This window comes from Penaeus chinensis, chromosome 27, assembly GCF_019202785.1.
Source record: "Penaeus chinensis breed Huanghai No. 1 chromosome 27, ASM1920278v2, whole genome shotgun sequence".
In the NCBI taxonomy this organism is placed as follows: domain Eukaryota; kingdom Metazoa; phylum Arthropoda; class Malacostraca; order Decapoda; family Penaeidae; genus Penaeus; species Penaeus chinensis.
Genome location: NC_061845.1, coordinates 13,173,585 through 13,193,584, shown reverse-complemented (window position 1 = coordinate 13,193,584; position 20,000 = coordinate 13,173,585). Strand labels below are relative to the sequence as shown.

Below are 20,000 nucleotides of genomic sequence, written 5' to 3'. Positions count from 1 at the left end.
GCATGATTGCTGTAGCTCTCAGTCATGTTGGAATCTAGATACTTTCTCTCTCTACAATAGCTGGATAAAAAAAAGTTACCATGCATATGTCGTAAAACACACAACCTTCTCTCAAAAAAACTACTATCAGAACAAGTAACAGTGTATACATCTCCAAAGGTGATATAGTTGATCCACTCTCTATACCAACGTGTACACCAAAAAACTGCATTTATGGAAAAAAAAAAAAAAATCTGAGGCTTCGCAGGTAGCAGCAAGCCGGGCATGTACTTTCTCCCGCTTCCTCTAGGTCTCAGGAGCGAAGTCATCGTAATATCTGGTCGTAACACTGCCGGTCCAAGTTGCAGTTCCGCGGGCAAGTTCATAGGCGGTCGACCCTGAACTGGAGACTTTCAGAGGTTCAGTAAATTCACTTAGTACCTATAGCGCTCCAGTTTACACACGTGCACACAAGTGTTTATACACACACACACGCACACACTGACATACAAGCACGAATTCACACGCGCGCACGTTTTTACGGTTATATAAATACCCTAGTGATGATTCACTTTATTTATCAACGCACCACGAAGAGATGTATTTTTAAGCGGAAAATCACGCCTCCAATATGATTCCTTTCTTTGACAGACGACACGACATGAGCCAAGGTCTATCACCAACTTATTTTTTTTTTTTTCGCCACCCACATGTTTTGTCGACTTTCACTGTCTTCCATAACCATTGTCACTCATACCCACATTACCCATGCCCGCTTCACTCCCAGTTTTCTTACGTTCCTATGCATCTCCACTTCTCTTTACAGTCATTCAATTTTTAAACGTTACTTTTATCCAAGTCCCTTTTTCGTATCTCAACTTGTATCACGGTCATCGCGTTGATCTCACGTGCTTCGTGTCCCATCGCCATATCCCCGCTTTATCCTTCGACCCAATCTTTTGTCCTCTTCTCTCTTACTCACTTTCACTCACTGTCGCCACCCACGCCCATCTTCGAGCACCCTTTTGCGCCCACATTCCCCTCTTATATCTCGCCAACATATCACCAGCGACATTCAGCCTTCCCTTTCGTAAAGGATGACTATACACATTCCCTCTCTTTCCTCCTATTTCTTCTTGTTATAATCTTCGATTTCTCCTTTTCCTTCCATTTCTCCTCATCCATCTCCTCATTTGCTCTTCCTCCACTTCTTCTTCATTCTGTTTTTCCTCCTGCACCTTGTCCTCCTTTTCCTCTCCCTCATCCTAGTCCTCCTTTTCATCATCTTCTTCCTTTTCTTCTTCATCTTCTTCTTCTTCTTCTTCTTCTTCTTCTTCTTCTTCTTCTTCTTCTTCTTCTTCTTCTTCTTCTTCTTCTTCTTCTTCTTCTTCTTCTTCTTCTTCTTCTTCTTCTTCTTCTTCTTCTTCTTCTTCTTCTTCTTCTTCTTCCTCCTCCTCCTCCTCCTCCTCCTTATTCTTCCCCTTTGAAAGGTCCTATCACACCTCCCCTTTCATAGCTCTCACCTCCCTTTGTACACCATCCCTTTAACAAAGTTCCCTTCTCTTTTCCTTTCACAAAACCCTCTTGCCATTGCTCCTTTTAATTCCCTCACTTCGCTCTCCTCTCCAACCCTCCCTCTTTACCCCTTTCCAACTCTCCCTTTTTCGCTCTCCCCCCCCCCCCCCCCCCCTCCATAATTCCACTCTCCATCACAAACAAATTTCCCGAGGGTATACGTGTCATTATTAACCTTAATCATGAGCTAGTGTTAGTATACCCCAGGGAGCGGGGATGGGTGGGATGGCAGGCGACTGGGTGGGCGTGCCTTCGAGAGGGAAAGTAAGAAATTTCTTTTGTTGTTTTTGTTCACATAAGCTCGCCACTTCTGAGTCTTGAGGCGAATTTCAATGTGACCGCTTACGCATCAGATCAGGTCGAAGCTCTTTTTGTATGTTGATACCGCTTCTACAAACAGGTAGATAAATAAATATTGATACACACACACACACACACACACACACACACACACACACACACACACACACACACACATATATATATATATATATATATATATATATATATATATGTATATATATATATATATATATATATATATATATGTGTGTGTGTATGTGTGTGTGTGTGTGTGTGTGTGTGTGTGTGTGTGTGTATGTAAATATATATATATATATATATATATATATATATATATATATATATATATACACACACACACATCCATATATGCATATATATATATATATATATATATATATATATATATATATATATATACACACACACATCCATATATGCATATATATATATATATATATATATATATATATATATATATATATATATATCACTTGGATGTTTTTACTGCTCTTAGGTCACCTCTCTAACTGCCTCCATTATACCCAGGTAGGAATCGCCTTGAGACAAACTGTGAACAACGGGTTTTTTCAACAGCAGATGTTCTCTCTGAATTGCCATGCTTCTTAACTCCAAAGAACTGATCTACTAAGCCCAAGCTGATACTAGGAAACAACCACAAAACTAATAGAAAAAGAAAGTCTTTCCGTCCAGTTGCTTTCACTCGCCTCCTTCCATCGTGTTTCCAGCCTTACTTTCTTGACACGTAACAAATTCCGTTTTCCTGGCTCCCCTGACCCCTTGGGTAAGCCCCCTCCCGGAGATAACCTATATCCGGCGCTTCTCAAAATAGCCAGCTTCGTTGCAGCTCCTTGGGGCAATGCATCCTCGCCCGGGGTTGCGCACCCCGTCTCCCATTCGCTTCTCCCCCGCGCTTGAGAGTCACCTCGCCAGACGCGTCCAGCGAGCTTTCTCGACTTCTCAGTAACTGACAAGAGTAGGAGGAATTTGCAGATATGTCATCAGTGGCCAGAGATCAAGCCTTACTTTTCAGAATATCACATATATAGTTATATGCATACATACGCATGTGTGTGTGTGTGTGCACGCACACACGCACGTACGCACGCGCGCACGCACGCACTCACTCACTCACTCACTCACTCACTCACTCACTAATTCACTCACTAATTCACTCACTCACTCGCTCACTCACTCACACATACATAAAAAAGAAAAGAAAATTCATATGAAAATATTAAATGTGTGTGTGTATGTATATATATGTGTGTGTGTGTATATGTGAGTGTGTGTATAATTCTCTGCATCCTAATTTTAGAAGCCTGTACAAATAGTGTAAAATATGTTACATCCACCACATATCTATACACGAATACATTTCATGTTGTAATACCAAGACAGCGTGCGAAGCGAGCCTGCCACGCATCATCCTGGACCCCCTAGCACAGCGCAATTCTTAACCTGGCTTTGCTTCCCTCTCGCAGGTGCGGTGGTCGGAGGAGGCAGACACCCTGGGGCGCGTCGGCGGAAGCAGAGCTCTGCTGAACCCGAACCCGGTGGGGATGATGCCGCAGCTGCAGGACCTCGACGTCAAGTGCTCCCGCTCCGGCATGACCGTCCACCTGGAGTTCGACAGAGTGTTCCCCGGTGTGATCTATTCCAAGGGACACTTCTACGACCCCGCCTGCAACTACGTCACGATCGAGAACTCTGGCAGCAACAAATTCTCGTAAGTTGATAAATTGCCGAACGGGGTGATAAGCATGATGTTTTAATAGAAAAGATTGCGATATTTTGAAATGCAAAGTCTTTCTGATCACAGTTACTTTATCAAAGAAAGTCAATGGCATGTAATTACGTCGTAGATGTGGCTGATTATCTTCTAAGACTGTCCTTTTAGGAGTAAATGTTTCCTTTTCAAGAGATGACAGCCTTATTATTAAGAATAAAAGTCCTAAAATAGATCTGCCTAAACAGTATTGAGCACACATAATTTATGCAATAATAGGAACATTATAATCGTGTCTAACACAATTCACTTGATAGAAGTCAATATTTTTAACGAGCTCTTGGAAAATATACAAAGCATTATCATATGCTTTCATCATAAATTTCATTTGGTACCAGTCTTTACTCTGAATTTTTACTACTATGATTGTTATTATGTGGTCCTAATTTTGATAAGTGAATTTATAAGTGGGCGCGTGCGCGCGTGTGTGTTTATGCATATATACTACTACTATTTCTCCTCTTTCTCCTTCTCCTTATCTTTCTCCTTAACATCATCATCAAAACCCTCTTCCTCCTCCTCCTCCTCATCATCATCATAACATCACCACCACCACCACCATTATCATCATCATCATCATCATTATCATCATCATCATAATCATCATCATCATCATCATCATCATTATCATCATCATCATCATCATCATCATCATCATATCATCATCATCATCATCATCATCATCATCATCATCATCATCATCATCATCATCATCATCATCATCATCATCATCATCATCATCATCATCATCATCATCATCATCATCATCGTCATCATCATCATCATCATCATCCTTCTTTTGCTCTTCTTCCTCTTCCCCTTTTCAATCCATCTCTACCTAATTCTCCTCTTCCCTTTCCTCCTCACTTTCCCTCCATTCCTCCTCGTCCTTCCCCTTCCTCTCCACCTCTCCAGTCCTTCCCCAATGACCCTGACCCCTTAACCAAGGGATTCACCCCCGAGGACCATAAAATTAAAGAGCCGTGTGAGAGTACACCTTCTCGCCCTGTGAACGGCAGCCATCTTGTGTGATTCGGATAGGCAGGAAAATTTTGATGTTGGTGGCCTAAGTTACCAGAATCTGAGATTGAAGTGCTGGGAGGAGTATTCAGTTGCTGTTGTTGTTTTACTGATGATATTCTCTTTCTAGATGCTCAACTTAATAAGGTCGATAACGTATAAAACTAATAATATCGGAGTTGCTGCTATGTAGGATAGATGTTTCGTTGTATCGGTATCTTTAACACGATTCACTGATATGCGCACCATATGGCAAAGGCATATTTATTGCAAAAGCTCTATTACAGAAGGTTGCAGCGGCTTATCTTTTAGATACATTAACGAAACTTATGCGTGAGTGATCTTAAGCTTGTGTACACGATGCACCCTTGGCGAAACATGCTTGTGACATGTCGGCAGTAGGGTTGATGAAAGGTCATGGCTGTTTTATCTATGATTCTTGAACTCTGACCCGCAATGTTTGGTTACACGGAATGTGGGAAATAGGGGACTTTCAATCATCTGTCAGTATATATTGTATTTTTCTATTTTTTGAGTGAATGATGGATGACAAGTCAGCGTAATGATGTTTTTTGGTTTTTTTTTCATAAGAAAAGATCCTGAGTCTATATTAAGAAATCGCTACTAGGAGCCGTAAATTAGTCACACTCAGCCATGCAGAGTTCCTTGAGGTGTTCAGAAAATAATATTAAAAAAGAATTTTAAGTCTTTAATCATTTACTTTTTTTACGTGAGTCACTGGGGATATACATGGGCAACATTTATTGCATAATAGCAACATACTACATTGCACATCTGCAACATTTATTGCAGATTCCTACTCCGCTGTTTTATATCTCATCCTTGGAAGATGATTTATAGAAAGAGAAGGACATTTTATTGGTTATTAAACTTGTGTGTCCTTTGTCTCTAGTACAAAGACTACCTTGTTATTAACGAACATTAACTTTGGGCAAGTGATGAAAAAAAAATCTAAAAAAGATACAGAGCGCTTGAAAGGATTAAGCAAGTAAGAATTATGATGCATTCTTATGTACAATACTGTGTTCCTCTGAATAATAACTATTTAATGAATGTTATTTATGAACGAAATGCTGAAGCCAATAACAATGTGTGTTTCAGCAACACACACACACACACACACACACACACACACACACACACACACACACACACACACACACACACACACACACACACACACACACACACACACACACACTCACACACCATGACCAGAATGTGTTTACGCGGCAATGGATATAGAATATAGAAAGTGTAGAGTGTAGAGTACTGTCAAATAAAGGGAAACTGATTTACTTAATGGAATCAAAAATCATAAAAGCTTCGTAAACCCGCGAATCTGAATACATATTCGCTAGTCTTTCTCTCTTTCTCTCCCTCTCTCTCTCCCTCTCTCTCTCCCTCTCTCTCTCCCTCTCTCTCTCCCTCTCTCTCTCCCTCTCTCTCTCCCTCTCTCTCTCCCTCTCTCTCTCCCTCTCTCTCTCCCTCTCTCTCTCCCTCCCTCTCTCCCTCCCTCTCTTCCTCCCTCTCTCTCTCTCCCTCCCTCTCTCTCTCCCTCCCTCTCTCTCTCCCTCCCTCTCTCTCTCCCTCCCTCTCTCTCTCCCTCCCTCTCTCTCTCCCTCCCTCTCTCTCTCCCTCCCTCTCTCCCTCCCTCTCTCTCTCCCTCCCTCTCTCTCTCCCTCCCTCTCTCTCTCCCTCCCTCTCTCTCTCCCTCCCTCTCTCTCTCCCTCCCTCTCTCTCTCCCTCCCTCTCTCTCCCTCCCTCTCTCTCTCCCTCTCTCTCTCCCTCTCTCTCTCCCTCTCTCTCTCCCTCTCTCTCTCCCTCCCTCTCTCCCTCCCTCTCTCCCTCCCTCTCTCCCTCCCTCTCTCCCTCCCTCTCTCCCTCCCTCTCTCCCTCCCTCTCTCCCTCCCTCTCTCCCTCCCTCCCTCTCTCCCTCCCTCCCTCTCTCCCTCCCTCTCTCCCTCCCTCTCTCCCTCCCTCTCTCCCTCCCTCCCTCCCTCCCTCCCTCTCTCCCTCTCTCCCTCCCTCTCTCCCTCTCTCCCTCCCTCCCTCTCTCCCTCCCTTTCTCCCTCTCTCCCTCCCTCCCTCCCTCCCTCCCTCCCTCCCTCCCTCCCTCCCTCCCTCCCTCCCTCTCTCCCACCCTCCCTCCAGCCCTCTCTCCCTCCCTCTCTCCCTCTCTCCCTCTCTCCCTTCCCTCACTCTTTTCTCTCCGGTGGTTTCGGAGACGACATGAATATTGAGAGGCGCGAGAGGCGCGGCCAGTCCAAGGCTTGACCACTCGGCGCGGGTCATGGCTATATAGCGGTCCTCGTTTTCTTTGTCTTTTCCTCTCTCTCCATCTTCTTTCCTTTTGCCTTCTCTTGTTCGTATTATTCGTATTTTGCGTCTACTCTGCCATTCAATGTTTTATTCATATCGCGTATGATTCCGAATATCTTATTCGTTTGTATAATGACATTGCATTGTGATCGGACATGCATCTCTGTGTTTATGTTGACATTATGACTATGTTAATCAAATTTTAAACATAGAGAAATGAATACTAAGCGCGCGCGCACACACACACATACACATAAACGTACGCATTCACATACATATACACTTAAACGTGCGCGCGCACGCACGCACGCACGCACGCACGCACGCACGCACGCACGCACGCACGCACACACACACACACACACACATACACACACACACACACACACTCATTATATAGATATATAGATAGATAGATATGGATATAGATAGATAAATATATAACGTTAGTTCAGTTTTTAAAAAGTGACAGACAAAGATCTTTTGTATATATCTTCTACGTTTGGCACATGTATTATATTGTTTGTTTTTGTTTTTTTGTCTAGAACATCTTTATCATCACTGTAATACCACCAACCTATTCATGATCATGACCCATCGTCCGTTTCCATTAACCTATATCGTCGGAAATATCAACACTATCACCATCATCATGAACACTTGCATTACAATCATTATTTTGATCACCACAGTCACGACCTTAAAAATACCTTCATTACTATGATTATAATCACTTTCATAACCAGAACCATTAGTATCACAAACTGGGGTTTCACTAACATTACCAATCCATGTGATTGTTATTACCAACCATCACCTTTCCATCTTGTTTCCAACCGCTTCCAAATTGAACATAACGACATTCCCATTCAGTTTGAATGTTGTTGCTAATCACCACTATTAACCGTAATCCCAACTACTACCAGATTCAACGTGCCAATCGACGGCTGTGGCACTTCTGGGCAGCTTGACATGGCAACGCCCGACAGAGACATGTACTTCGAAAACACCATCATTATCCAGAACGACGCTCTCATCCAGGAGGAATGGGACATCGCTCGGAACATCCGGTGCACTTGGCAGCACACCATACAAAAGAGTGTCGCCTTTTCCCCCTTTAAGGTTTACGAACCCCTTAAGGTGAACTTCAGAAGGAAATTGGAATCTATGCATAGGATATATGTTGTCATTTCGTTGATGTAGTGTAGTGAATTTGAGATGAGTCATGAAGTACTAAAATCAATTTACTTACAAAAAATATATATTTATGTTTTTATCACGGCAATTTTCACTGCCTCATCAGGTACCAGTCCAGTTAGACTCCAGGTCTGTTAACACACTCATGGAAATCCAACGAGGGTCTGGACCCTTTGCCAGCCCAGCCACGGGCTACGTTTACATGGGGGATGACACCTCAGTTGTCATATATGTGCAAGGTCTGTAGTTCATCGTTTGTTGGAAGTTGAAAGGTAAATACTTGTCCTAAGAAATGGTTATGATAGTTCTTAGGTATATTTAAGATATATTCCTTATATTACACATGTGATTTTAATGTACCTGTAAAGCAACATCTTAATCGTCCATGAATGTTAATGAAAATGCTAAAAATATACTCCAAAGATCCCACTCGTGAGCTGGACGCTAATGTCATCTCCTGCAATGCAAGTTCTGCCGGTGGGACGCAAGTTCAGCTGCTGGATTCGAGAGGATGTGTTGTAAGGCCAGATCTCCTGACGCAGTTTTCCAAGACCAGGGAAACCAATGGTGTTCAGGCTGACCTCATGCTTTACTCCTACCTTAAGGTAATTTATCGAAAGTGTTATAAAGATTTGCTCTAATATGATGTGTGGGACACTCTTATGGTATGGTTACAGTGCCTCCACCTCATTTGTAGTTTTGTGAATTATACTGCTTAACTCGCCTGTCAGAATATACTAGTATGGCACTAGGTAAATGCAACTTTCTGCAATTAGAATAATCATGAAAGAACATCATAAAACGAAAAAGTAATAGCATAGAAACTTTTGCATTTACTTAAATACGTAGTATTGATAACCAGCCGCTTATACTACATTTATACCAGGCATTTCGCATTGGTGAGAGTCCCGAATTTGTCATATCCTGCCACCTCGAAGTGTGTGAGGGAGAGTGTTCAGCTCCCTGCAATGGCGGACCTAATCCATCCACCATCAGGAGGAAACGTGAGGACTCTGCACCTACTTCACCTTCTGCAGTTGTGGAGCTTCAGCAAGGCGTTGTGGTTATGACAAGAGAACAGTTAAGAGGTTTGTTGTCTTGGCTTATAATAATCTGAATTGATATATTTAAGTATGTTTTAGGTTAAATTATTTTATTATTCATATATTCTGTCCATATTTCAAACTATCATCTCATATGAACTTAAATTAGCTATTAACTATCTATATACCAAACAGTAAGTACCTCCTACTTTGACATTTGTTAGTACAGAAAGAGCAAAATACAACCAGGCAGGTACCATCTGTGACAATATTAAGTAGATTATCATCTTAAACTATTCCCCAGGTGCTGAAGAATGCTGGGTAAACTCACAGATGCTGATGGCAATGGTTTTTGTGTCCTGTGTTGTTTTGGCACTTTCAACTCTCGTTTGCTTCCTCGTATACAAAGTGAAGATTTTACGTGACCAGTTGCAAGGAAAACCCCAATTCTAACCCTGATACCCAAGTTCAACAGACCATTTTCATTGTTTCCTGATTATTCTTTTCCCCACATTCGGGCTGGTTCTGTGGTTTTTTTTGCCTTTTCCGCGAGTCTTTGGGCTGGTTCCCTTTAGATCTACTCACTTCTGGCTTTGATACTTTTCAAAGGCTTCTCATAAATGAATCTTTCATGTGATTTAGAAATGTCTCAAAACTTTCCATGCATTACTGTACTTTTGTTCCATTTGCATTCGTGAAGAGCCTAAGAACAATTTGGTGCTATGAGTTTCATTAAGAGATATACCTTACTTCAAGGGATATTTAAAACTTTGAGTTCTTATATAACTTAATCTAATATACATGCATATTATATATATATATATATATGTATATAGTATTTCATATGCAATGCATATACATGTGTAAACACTATATATACACACGTGTATACAGTATACAGATGGTAAAAAAAAAAACACCAGAAAATGCAATAGTTACTCATAAGTGAGTCCATGTACAAATTTCCTTTATAAGCCCACTAGTTAGAACTAGTAATCTCTGCTACAGAGTTACAATTGTTACAAAAACCAAAGCATCTCTTGTCCTGAGTTCTTCACTGAATGAAAGTTAAGACTGTATGCCAAGGTAAATCAAAATAAATGATTTCTTTAATATAAAGTTTAATTTATATATTTCCCTTTCTTCTTGATTGGAATGACTAATGTTTATGTTCTGTTAAAAGGAATTTCAAGTAAAATCTATTTATATGCTAACCAGAATCTTTATTAGAAAGAGTACAAAAATATGATTTTGTAAAATAATTCCATACATTAAATTTCAATGAACTATTAATGATCAACAAAACATTTTAAACAAACAATAGATCTCAAAAAACAAAACAAAAATTAAATTCAAAGATCTGCTTACTCATAATGATCATAAATAACATGAAATAATTTTTGTTTGATCCTCCTCACAATAATAAATCAAATAAATTTAAGATGCCCATCAACAATGACTTCCTATGAAAAACAAGAAGGATTATTCACAAACCATACATATTTCAATGTATGTAATAACAACAACAATAATATAACAATATACAGAATAATTCCTCCCTATAGCATTGTAGATCAAGGGTGACATGAATTACTATATAATCCTCAAATAACAACAATATGCTTTGTTGTTAGCATTTATTCAATACATGTCTTCCTTAGCTTGTCTCCAGCAATAGCTTTTTTTATATAACACATGTATCAGATCTACTAAACGAGATTCACACATATCCCATGTACAAGTTATTCCTCTTATTGGACCTAAACTCATGATTTAGAACTCCCATGAGTCAAGCCAGCGGATGTTCTGAATGGTGCCATTCTCAAAGCCTGGCTCCAGATTATGCATTCCATATGCAAGAGGTGCAAACATATAAAAACTGCAAGAAAAAAATTAAAAAGTTAATAAAATCTCCACGCAGCAGCACATTAAGTCGATACTCATCTTGGTGTTCCCTAGTTTTTATTCTTATCCTTATTAGCAAATTTACATACCTTAGAGACTTAATAATCAAAATCAAACTATCTTTCTCATAACAGAAATATATTTTCCAAATTATTACTAATTTCTCAGACAACAAAATGCACGTAAAAACTTTCAGAGAAAAAAAGATTTCCTTCGAAGACCTGAATATTATTTTCAGATAAAAAGATGGAAGTTCTCTAGTAATATAACATGACCATCTTTAGAATTGAAAGAGGTCATGGTGTACTCTTTTTCGAAAAATAAACAGTTGCCTTGTGTCATGTACACCAAATATTAATTCATTTTTAATAATAAAATCTTGAAACCATATAGTCCATTTGTAAATATAAACATTAATTATTGACACTCTCCCATGCCCACAACCCCTTTATTATAAATCTAAGATGATTTTTTCATGTTAAACAATATTTTATATACAAATACATACCTGTAAGCAAGGACTGAATAAACCAAACCAGTCATCCAGTGATACACTGACACAGACAGGAATGGAGGAACCAGATTCGGAATCGACTCCAGAAGGTAATCAAGGATAACACCTAGAAACAAAACCCATACAGAAACATACAGAAACTTCATGAAGATAACAGGAACCTCAAAAGATTATGAATATTCAATTTCTGTTTAACAAAGAAAAGGAAACAAAATAATTAAGAATGACTAGCACTAAAAACCAGGGTTTTCTCCTACCTGTAAGCATGGAAGAGAAGAGCAGAGCTGGGAAGTAGTGGTGGAAGTACAAAATACGACCCATGGCAAAGAAGGGCAGGTAGTGAAGTGCCCATGCCACAGCTAGCCACCCACAGGCTCCTATGGCCTTCTCACGTCGGGCTAAAACCAAGAAAATAAAGGTAGACCATGAGTAATATGCCACCTAATATATTATTTTTCATGACTCAAACACTGACAGAGATAATATATCATATGGTGTTCAAAATTTTTCCTGGACGACTATCAGGCATGAATATCTTTAAAGGGGTTTCTCACTAAAGGTTCTGATAAATGGTTTACTGGGAAAGTAGTAGCATACATGTAATTCAGCATAACTGTATATTCATCAACCAAACCAGTATTGCAATAAGATAATTGAAAGTGCAAAATCAATTATTATGAAGGTACATTTAAACTTTATGCATAAGCTTGGATGGAATGGTGGTCTATCTGTCTTGTAAATGTTACAAAATATTTATCAGTTCACTAAATCCAATACATCTTTTGCTCAGGAGATCCTAACTACAGAAAACATGAGATATGAGTGATTTTTAGTATGCTTGGAATGCTTGCAATTTCATGCAATTTCAGTAAAATTCTAAGCATCACAAGTATGACAGTGTAACACAGAGCCATAAAGGAACAAAAAAAATCAATTCCCCAACTTACTCTGAAGTCACTCCCAGATTGCTTCTTCTATACCATTATAAAAATATATATAATTAAATTTACACACCTCTTGTTGCAGCATCATCCTTCAGTCCTCTTTGAGTCCTATAAGCATTGTAGATATAGACCAGCACAAAAGCAGCCAACACAACTAGGTTACCCCACCAAATGATGGGATTACCCAACAGGTAAACTTTGTATCCATCGATAGCGGAGAACCACTGACCCTACATGTGAAACAAATAATGTGTGTCAATGACACTTTGCAAAACACTAAAAAGTGCTTACTTTCAACTATATATTCATCTGCATACTCACTTCAAGGTAAAGTCATATTTCATCATGTCACCATTACATAAACTATAAAAATAATGTTAAACACAAGCTAATACCAAAAAGGCTTAAGAAGCAGTACCATGCAAGAATAGTTATCAATGTTATCCATCATGCAGTAACCAAGCAAGACTAGCATGTCACAAACTACTAACAAGCAAGTTGAGTAAAAATCTGTATTACTTTTATGCTAACTGACATGGTAGTCACACCCCTTTATCAAAATGGAGTATTAGTTTGTAAACACATATCAGTTACTCCTTTTTTGCTCATGTATTTGCAATTTACTAGTTAGTCTTTTTACAAAAAGAAAAGAAAAGGGAACCTGTATACCATGCCACGTTAACATACAAGTAATTAAATTTCTTTACACATGCACCCTCTGTTACCCATTACCTCCAACAGCTGGAGAAATATAATATCCCCTTTTGATTTGGAAGGAATGCAAGATGTAGAGGTAGAAGAATGCTACCAGAGCCACTAAGTTGCCCCAAAATACAATTGGGTTTCCAAGGAGGTATATTCGAGGATTCCCACCTGAAAAATGTTGACCCTAAAGAAAAGGAGAGAAAACATTTCACCATGAAGAAAGAAAAATTGGTTGATTTTTGATACCTCAATACACATTCTTTGGGACATGATAATGTTAAAACTTTGTTGCATTTGTCACAGACCCCAGATTTATATAAATGAGAAATGGCAATCATTACTTACAAATTTCAGTACAAATTCACTTTTATTATTATTAGTTTTAGATAAAAGATAGTGAGGGAAGGACTTAAGAACTGAAGACTGGGTAGTATGCCTTTTGCTGCTGTATCATATTCACTGACAAGAATTCATTGTATTTGCACACAGATGGCTCCACAAGAGCTTAGTCATCAAAGTGTCAATTACTTGTCCTGCTTTTTTCATCAATTTTCACATTCTTTTTATTGTTATTAGTGTCTTCATAAATATATACAATATAGTGTCAATAATAATAACAGCAATACATCAACAGCTATAAAAAAAAAAAAAAAATCTGAAAAGGGAAATCCAGTGAAGTTAGATCAACCAATTGACACCTTGGAGACTGAGCCCTTGTGAAGTCATCTATGTGTAAACGAAATTCACAAAGCAATTTTATATTGGACAGTTCATGCACCCGGTGACACTGGGTGAATAGATGACACTTGACATGTACCCAATTTTATGCACGTTGAAAACAATGTACTTTTCTAATGGGTGTGTCAAAATTTAAAATTCCACTTGTAATTGAAATTTAACTAACACATGGTTTTCACTGAATAACCACTCACACCTTTACAGATAATGAACATAGAAGGGAGACAGGGAAGGAAGGAGAGGAGAAAAAGAAAAAGAAAATGAACAGTGGGATAAGGGGAGAGGGAGGGAAGGGAAAGGAGGAAAGGGAGGAAGGGAGGGAGGGAGGGAGGGAGGGAGGGAGGGAGGGAGGGAGGAAGGGAGGGAGGGAAGGAGGGAGGGAAGGAGGGGGGGGAAGGAGGGGGGGAAGGAGGGAGGGAAGGAGGGGGGGGAAGGAGGGAGGGAAGGAGGGAGGGAAGGAGGGAGGGAAGGAGGGGGGGAAGGAGGGAGGGAAGGAGGGGGGGAAGGAGGGGGGGAAGGAGGGGGGGAAGGAGGGGGGGAAGGAGGGAGGGAAGGAGGGGGAGAAGGAGGGGGGGAAGGAGGGAGGGAAGGAGGGGGGGAAGAAGGGAGGAAGGGAGGAAGGAAGGAAGGGAAGGGGAGGGAAGGGGAGGGAGGGAGGGGGGGAGGGAGGGAGGGAGGGAGGGAGGGAAAGTGGGAGGGAATGAGGGAGGGAAGGAGGGAAGGAAGGAGGGGGGGAAGGAGGGAGGGAAGGAGGGGGGGAAGAAGGGAGGAAGGAAGGAAGGGAAAGGGAAGAAGGGAGGAAGGAAGGGAAAGGGAAGAAGGGAGGAAGGAAGGGAAAGGGAAGAAGGGAAGGGAGGAGGGAGAGGGAGGGGAAGGGAAGGAGGAGGAAGGGAAGGGGAGGGAAGGAGGAAAGGGAAGGGGAGGGAAGGAGGAAAGGGAAGGGGAGGGAAGGAGGAAAGGGAAGGGGAGGGAAGGAGGAAAGGGAAGGGGAGGGAAGGAGGAAAGGGAAGGGGAGGGAAGGAGGAAAGGGAAGGGGAGGGAAGGAGGAAAGGGAAGGGGAGGGAAGGAGGAAAGGGAAGGGGAGGGAAGGAGGAAAGGGAAGGGGAGGGAAGGAGGAAAGGGAAGGGGAGGGAAGGAGGAAAGGGAAGGGGAGGGAAGGAGGAAAGGGAAGGGGAGGGAAGGGGAGGGAAGGGAGGAGGGAAAGGGAAGGGAGGGAAGGAGGAAGGGGAAGGGGAGGGAAGGAGGGAAAGGGAAGGGGAGGGAAGGAGGAAAGGGAAGGGGAGGGAAGGAGGAAAGGGAAGGGGAGGGAAGAGAAAGGGAAGGGGAGGGAAGGAGGAAAGGGAAGGGGAGGGAAGGGAAGGGGAGGGAAGGAGAAAGGGAAGGGAGGGAAGGGAAGGAGGAAGGAGGAAGGGAAGGGGAGGGAAGGAGGAAAGGGAAGGGAGGGAAGGGAAGGGGAGGGAAGGAGGAAAGGGAAGGGGAGGGAAGGAGGAAAGGGAAGGGGAGGGAAGGAGGAAAGGGGAAGGGGCAGGGAAGGAAGGAAGGGAGAAGGGAGGGAAAGGGAAGGGGACGGAAGGAAGGAAAGGGAAGGGGAGGGAAGGAGGGAAAGGGAAGGGGAGGAGGGAAGGGAAGGAGAAAGGGAAGGGGAGGGAAGAGGAAAGGAAGGGGAGGGAAGGGAGGGAAGGAGAAGGAAGGGAGGGAAGGAAAAGGGAAGGGAGGGAAGGAGAAGGGAAGGGAGGGAAGGAGAAGGGAAGGGAGGGAAGGAGGAAAGGGAAGGGAGGGAAGGAGGAAAGGGAAGGGGAGGGAAGGAGGAAAGGGAAGGGGAAGGGAAGGAGGAAAGGGGAAGGGGAGGGAAGGAGGAAAGGGAAGGGGAGGGAAGGAGGAAAGGGAAGGGGAGGGAAGGAGGAAAGGGAAGGGGAGGGAAGGAGGAAAGGGAAGGGGAGGGAAGGAGGAAAGGGAAGGGGAGGGAAGGAGGAAAGGGAAGGGGAGGGAAGGAGGAAAGGGAAGGGAGGGGAAGGAGGAAAGGGAAGGGGAGGGAAGAGAAAGGAAGGGGAAGGGGAAGGGGAAGGGAAGGAGGAAAGGGAAGAGGGGAGAGGGAAGGAGGAAAGGGAAAGGGAGGGAAGGAGGAAAGGAGGAAAGGGAAGGGGAGGGAAGGAGGAAAGGGAAGGGGAGGGAAGGAGGAAAGGGAAGGGGAGGGAAGGAGGAAAGGGAAGGGGAGGGAAGGAGGAAAGGGAAGGGGAGGGAAGGAAGAAAGGGAAGGGGAGGGAAGGAGGGAGGTGAGGAGTGGAGAAAAAGAGAAACAGTGAACATTGGGTGGGGGAGAGGAGAGAGGGATGGCAGGGAGAGAGAGAGAGGGAGGGAAGGGAGAAGGAGAGAGGAGGGAAGGGAGAAGGAGAGAGGGAGGAAGGAGGGAGGGAAGGGAGAAGGAGAGAGGGAGGGAAGGGAGAAGAGAAAAAGAGAACATACTAAGATTATGTTTCCATTAGACCTCTTTGCTTCCAGAAAAATGTTATTGAAAAAGGAAACAAAAAATAAAATGATATTTTGGGAATTCTTGGAAACAGTTTACAGTATAATGCAGTGTTGAATAAAAACATTTTAAAACTTAACATTTCTGAGTACAATATGAAAGTCTTGCAAGAATGACATATCGTTTAAAGGTGAGAGTATAAACAATAAATATGTCAAATAAACAAAGATAAATAAAAAAAAACAATAGCTACACATCATTTACAAATCTCATTTTATGACCAGGTCATCGATCCAGTCATTAAGTATGTCCAATATAGAATTAACAGGAACATAAACTAAAGAAAAGGGATTTTACACAAATTCATTATGCTATGCCTACTCTACATTCCTATTACGTGCAAGTTTGCTTAAAGGTGCATAAAGCCAAAAATTATCTTTTGTCCTTTCACTACCTCTTCCAAAGTAAATTGTAATAGCAATTAGAAGTTGATAATGAGCTTTCTACAAAGGATCCAATTAATAAATGAAGAGAAGCCCTTTAACCCCCTCCAGATGGGTCACGTGCACCGGCATCATAAACCACTTGGTCTGCACGGTATGCCTATATGCATGGCGACGCATGTGGAGCGGGATGTTCCACTTGATGTGGTGGACTCCCGCGCCCAGTGTCTGGCCGTTGACAGAAATCACCAGAGTTTATGATGCTCAGGGATTTCTGTTTACCCAGCAGTGATTGGTTATATACAATTATAACAATACTATCAAATAAACATTCTACATAAAACCAAAAAAACATCTTTGTGGAATCATTCTATATAAAGCTAAACCAACTCCTTTATAGAAGCCTTTAACATACAGCTCAACTAACACCTACCAGAAGCCTTCACCTTGATATATGTACAGGATAAGTATGCATAAGAAAGAGAATACATACCTTGATGTTTATTGGCCACTGCCAGGGCTGTGATGTGATCTCTCCTTCTTTGGGTTTCAACCCAGAATTTCCTTGGAACATTACAGTGTGGGCTTCAAAGAATTTCTCCACGAAATTAGGACCATAAATCTCAAAACTGGTATTGGGTACTGAAAAAGAAAATCAATGATGACTTTGTTACTTAGTATTATACATTATCAATATATCACAGTCATGTCTTAAAGTTTTGTTATAAAATCCATATCCTTAGTACTTCACTTACATTTTGGGAAAACGTTATCCTCAATATTCCAAACATTATTAGGATCATGTACATTGGGATTGCATGTCACTTCCATCTGTTCAAAGCCCCTGAAAAAAAAATATATATATTCACAACTTAATTCTTTCAGACATCAAATTGAAGGCTAGGGTTGTTGTCCTTAACTTCTACAATCCAGATGACACAACAATCACATCATTTGGTTTGAGAGCAGGTGACGTGAACATGCCTCATTGGAAAATCTGGCTGTGGGCCAGGGCGGCAATAACTTGCCATCATTAGCATTTCAGCTAAAACCTGGGCTGACGGGAAATACAAGTGCACTTCTTAACCCATTCGCCCCATGTGGCATCTATTATTGCCATCCCCATTAAGTACCCCAACACGTATGGCATCAGTGGTCACAAAGCCAGAGTGCGTCGTTGCTTACAACGACAGCATGAAAGGAGTGGACTACACCATGAGAAAAGTGCAGTTTATACACATTACCCTTACACAAAACCCAACTTTACGACAAAATCTATGGCCAGATTCCTGCCAAACTGATATGATGGTCTTTGCCAGCCAAGTGGGGGGCCCGCACGGCTGGCAACTAGCGAAAAGTTCCGGGGCGAATGGGTTAAAGGGTGGTTAGTCTCATTTAAGATTTAGAAAGGGGCTTTTGCATTTTTTCATGAGCTATGACTGGATGAGCACTGGGACCAGTGGCACAGGTTGTATTACAGAAAACTGATAACAAAAAAATGTGTTCCTTATTGTTATTATTCTTGCACAGAGTTATGGAGTAAGTGCAAAGAAAAGTCTATTAGATGTCATTTATCAAATGATAAATATGGACATTTGGGAAAGGGTAAAAAAAAAAAAAAAAAAAAAAAAGTATATATATTTATTTATTTATATATATATATATATATATATATATATATATATATATATATATATAATAATAATAAAAAAACTGATGCAGAAAAAGAGAAAATAGCATTGCAAAGGGGGGAGACAGTCTTGTCACTACACACAAAGAGAGGAAAAAAAGTCCTATCAACAAAAAGATACATACCACTTGGGCAGTTGCTTATTGTGGGACATCAGTGAACAGCCAACTAGATAGTGCACAAGGCGTATTTTGTGAACCACTGTTTTCACAACTTCCTCCTCTTCTCCGTTAATTACTTCTATACGCCAAACATCATTCACATCTCCAACTCCATTCTGAAGTACATTATTCAAAAGGTGATTTTTCATGTTTAAATAGACTAGTTTTCAGTCAAGTAATAACAATAAAATTCTTCATTAAATATATTAGAACTTCATTATTTCTTGAGTTTTTCTTATTATATACACAAATATCAATATACGAACCATGATTTCCTAACATCTAAATGACCCCTTTTTTCAAAATCCCTGTGCTAAATACAGAACACCAAATATCAAGGCAGTTTTTAATTCACATATACTTACTTCACCATACCCTGTTACTTGGTGATGTCGCTTAGTGACAGGAGCCGGTTCACGATGTGAGTGGAGGTTTCTTCCAGTCGGGACATGCTCTAAACGAATGAGATCACCATTTTTCACCAGCTCTACAGGATCATCATCCTCCCAGTCACCTGGTTCTTCATTCCATTTCTTCACCAACCTAAAAATATAGAGATGTTATTATCTATCTCTAGGTAGTTGTCATCCATAATGGCTACCATGATGATAGTCATGAAAGAATTGTACCATCATTCATAAAAAATATATATATCAAAAGTCATCATATATAACACTAGAGATAAAACAAACCATTTGTTATTGTAATCCTTATGGGAATAGGTGGTGATCTGTTGTTGCCGAGCTCCAGAGCCTTCAGGATACAAATGAATGTGGGAATGCAAATATCCTCCACCTGTGCGGGCATTCTTCAGAGTGACTTCAGCACCATATGCAAGTTCTGTTGATAAATTGGTAATTTTTAACAAACGTTTTATATTACATGATACAACAGAGAAACATATAATTATCATTTATATATACTTTTACCTTTCAAAATATAAATTACATAGTTAGAGAGAATACTCCTAGATGACATAGTGAGAGAGAATACTCCTTACATTAAAATTCTATCAAAATGATAATGTGAAGCTGAGCACGGCCCCAGATACAATAGTCATTTCTATAATATGCTTCATCTTTTTATATGCAAATGGAAATTAATACATAATACATCCCAAACAAACTATAAACTTCAGACTAACCTAATGGCATGCTGGCATT

At 41.1% G+C, this 20,000-nt stretch overlaps 2 protein-coding genes across 4 annotated transcripts in view; one reads left to right on the top strand and one right to left on the bottom strand.

Annotated features, from left to right (window-relative positions):
- LOC125039545 overlaps positions 1-10,389 on the top strand; it is a 36,185-nt gene extending 25,796 nt beyond the window's left edge. Inside the window, exons 3-8 of the mRNA XM_047633607.1 lie at positions 3,363-3,607; positions 7,957-8,170; positions 8,334-8,466; positions 8,651-8,832; positions 9,114-9,315; positions 9,575-10,389. Of these exons, the coding sequence (XP_047489563.1) occupies positions 3,363-3,607; positions 7,957-8,170; positions 8,334-8,466; positions 8,651-8,832; positions 9,114-9,315; positions 9,575-9,723 (1,125 nt within the window). The 3' untranslated portion in view covers positions 9,724-10,389. The remainder of the gene's footprint in view (positions 1-3,362; positions 3,608-7,956; positions 8,171-8,333; positions 8,467-8,650; positions 8,833-9,113; positions 9,316-9,574) is intronic.
- Positions 10,390-10,472: 83 nt separating this feature from the next.
- Positions 10,473-20,000, bottom strand: part of LOC125039544 (protein O-mannosyl-transferase 2-like) — a 17,743-nt gene continuing 8,215 nt past the window's right edge. The window contains exons 9-18 of one of the 3 annotated variants that reach the window (XM_047633606.1): positions 19,982-20,000; positions 19,530-19,677; positions 19,203-19,380; positions 18,802-18,953; positions 17,742-17,830; positions 17,480-17,628; positions 13,366-13,522; positions 11,947-12,087; positions 11,684-11,795; positions 10,473-11,149 (exon numbers count right to left, since the gene is read on the bottom strand). The exon at positions 19,982-20,000 is cut by the window's right edge and continues 64 nt beyond it. In XM_047633606.1, coding sequence (XP_047489562.1) covers positions 11,044-11,149; positions 11,684-11,795; positions 11,947-12,087; positions 13,366-13,522; positions 17,480-17,628; positions 17,742-17,830; positions 18,802-18,953; positions 19,203-19,380; positions 19,530-19,677; positions 19,982-20,000 — 1,251 coding nt within the window. In that variant the 3' untranslated portion in view covers positions 10,473-11,043. Of the gene's footprint in view, positions 11,150-11,683; positions 11,796-11,946; positions 12,088-12,703; positions 12,864-13,365; positions 13,523-17,479; positions 17,629-17,741; positions 17,831-18,801; positions 18,954-19,202; positions 19,381-19,529; positions 19,678-19,981 lie in introns of those variants that run through there. The other 2 variants (XM_047633604.1, XR_007116127.1) reach the window with 2 other exon arrangements.